Genomic DNA, 2,216 nt, shown 5'->3' on the forward strand with positions numbered 1-2,216 from the left:
CGGAGTTTTATGCGATGGTGCTTATGTGGAAGAACTCATTCGACTATGATGAATTTTGCCATGCCATTCTAGTACTCCCACGATTCACCAACATCTCCACCACACAAACAAACTAATAGTTTCCACATGGGTTTAAGACTTACTCCCATTTTAGTGACTATAAACGCTCTTATATTTCTTTAAGAAAGGAGTACGCTGCATGTTCCGTGTATGGTGATTTGAACTTGCCGTGATGTCCCCGCAGGCGTAACCGCGTATAGGATTTTCAGAATTGCCGCCGGCGACTTGGACTGAAGGAATAGACCAACCGCGGTCCTGCTACAGCAGGTACCGACTGCTTTACTTCGTTGATCATCGACAGTCCGAACCACTCGGCAGCGGCTTGGTTCAGTTGAGAGACCTGCAATCATCCAAACATCCAGAACGAATTCACTCGCCGAATCCAACAAAATCGACAAGTCGTAATCTCTGAACTTCCTTTAGCCGACTACTCTCCATCCTTGGCACCACTTGCAGAATTCTCTGCCTCTTCGGCCACTTCTGACCGGCACAATCCCCTGTTCTGTCATTGATGCAATTCGATCAGCTGCGGGCACCCGTCTCGTCACGATGGCCGAGATGGTCGGATCGCTGGTCGTCGGCGAGGTGGTCAGCAGGACCTCCTCCTTCCTCATCAGCAAGCACAAGGAGAGGTCGGCGTCGGCCAGCAGCACAGGCGAGAGCCTGGAGAGACTGGAGATGGCGCACATCAAGATGGAGGCGGCGCTGGAGGTGTCCGCCCGGTGGCAGGTCACGGACGTGGCGATGCTGCGGTGGCGGCGGAAGCTGCGGCGCGCCGCCGACGAGTGCGACGCCGCGGTGCACCGCTGGAGGCTGCGGGCCCTGGAGGAGGAGGAGGCCAGGGAGGCGCTCGCGCGCGCGTGGCTCCCGAGCCGGGTGGCGCGCGTCGTGGCCTCCTTCGTGTCGTCGCTCCTCAGCCGCCGCGGCGAGGAGCCCCACGCGAAGGCCGTCCAGAGGTTCGAGAAGCTGGCTGACGGCGCCGGGGATTTCCTGAGGTACCTGCAGTCCGGCGGCGCGCCTCGGAGGTGCGCGCTGCTCGACGACGCCATTGTCATGAAGCCTGCTGCGAGTGCGAGTGCGAGTGCGAGGCATGGTCTGGTTCAGGGAGGTCGACAGCGCTGCCTGCGCTCAGGATCCAGGAAGAGCGGGGTGGAGATTAGACAGCTTGTGCAGTGATTATGTTCAGAGGCTGCAGCAAATAAATTCTCATTGTATAGAGCCAGTTTTAACTTGGTCGAACTGCAAGTTTTAATTTCGTAATCCAAAGTGGCCCTCAAAGCTGCCTTGGGTCTGCAGTTCTGCACAAAACTTATCCCAGGAATGTAATCTTGCTCGTGGAGTGGAGACGATCGAATCAACTACCCACATTCTTTCTACTTGCCCTCAACATAGTCAATGCCTCAAAAAAAGAAAACATTCTTTCTACTTGGCCTATTGCTCTTAATTTCGACAAATGATCTGAGCCACAGCACTCGGTGTTGGAGAGTTTGGCCCCTCGACGGTGGCGTGATGAAACTGATGGTGCTATGGTCAAGCTTCGTTCGGCCTGCTGCTCCAAGTTCAGGCAGGGCGGTGGCTACTCTGTAGTACGTTGGTCTTTCCGGACCCCGTCTGGTTCTGGTTGTATCGGTCTTCGTCAGTAACTTCTTTTTAGGGGAGCGCACTAGTCGTTGATCCCAAGTGTATTGTTCACTATGTTAAAAAAAAGTGTATTGTCCACTGGAAGCTACTACTCCCTTGCAAAAGCGTTCTTATATTATGAGACGGAGAGAGTAGATAGCATGCAGTTATCAACTGGTTGCTTTCTAACGAAACCTGGTCTGGTCAACCTGAACGTTCAACTTAGTCCAGTCCAGTCAGGCAATTCGATATGGTCAGTCCATTTCACGTTCATATATTGTAGGGCCGTTGAACGCCGGTCAGCAATCGGGTCAGCACTCAAGTGCGACGTGTCGCATCCTCTTGATGCCAGTCAAAAGTGATGCATCTCTACTCCGGGTTAAATAACAGGAATTGGCAATAGTTCAGGCGGGTTAGTTAGAACCTTCTTTTATCAATTTAGCTATATGTAAGTCGTCATTGCCCGCAAGAAAAAGGTCGTCTGAATTTTAAATTTAGATAAGTAAATTCTCTGACCATTTTTGTTTATGTGTATT

General features: G+C 52.3%; 1 protein-coding gene across 1 annotated transcript; it reads left to right on the plus strand.

Annotated features, from left to right (window-relative positions):
• Positions 1-371: 371 nt before the first annotated feature.
• On the plus strand, positions 372-1,433 carry LOC109742778 (uncharacterized). Its single transcript, XM_020301874.4, has one exon. The coding sequence runs from the start codon at positions 610-612 to the stop codon at positions 1,234-1,236; it is 627 nt and encodes a 208-aa protein (XP_020157463.1). The 5' UTR covers positions 372-609; the 3' UTR covers positions 1,237-1,433.
• The last annotated feature ends 783 nt before the right edge of the window (positions 1,434-2,216 follow it).

The sequence above is a fragment of the Aegilops tauschii genome, chromosome 2 (genome assembly GCF_002575655.3).
Source record: "Aegilops tauschii subsp. strangulata cultivar AL8/78 chromosome 2, Aet v6.0, whole genome shotgun sequence".
Classification (NCBI taxonomy): Eukaryota; Viridiplantae; Streptophyta; class Magnoliopsida; order Poales; family Poaceae; genus Aegilops; species Aegilops tauschii.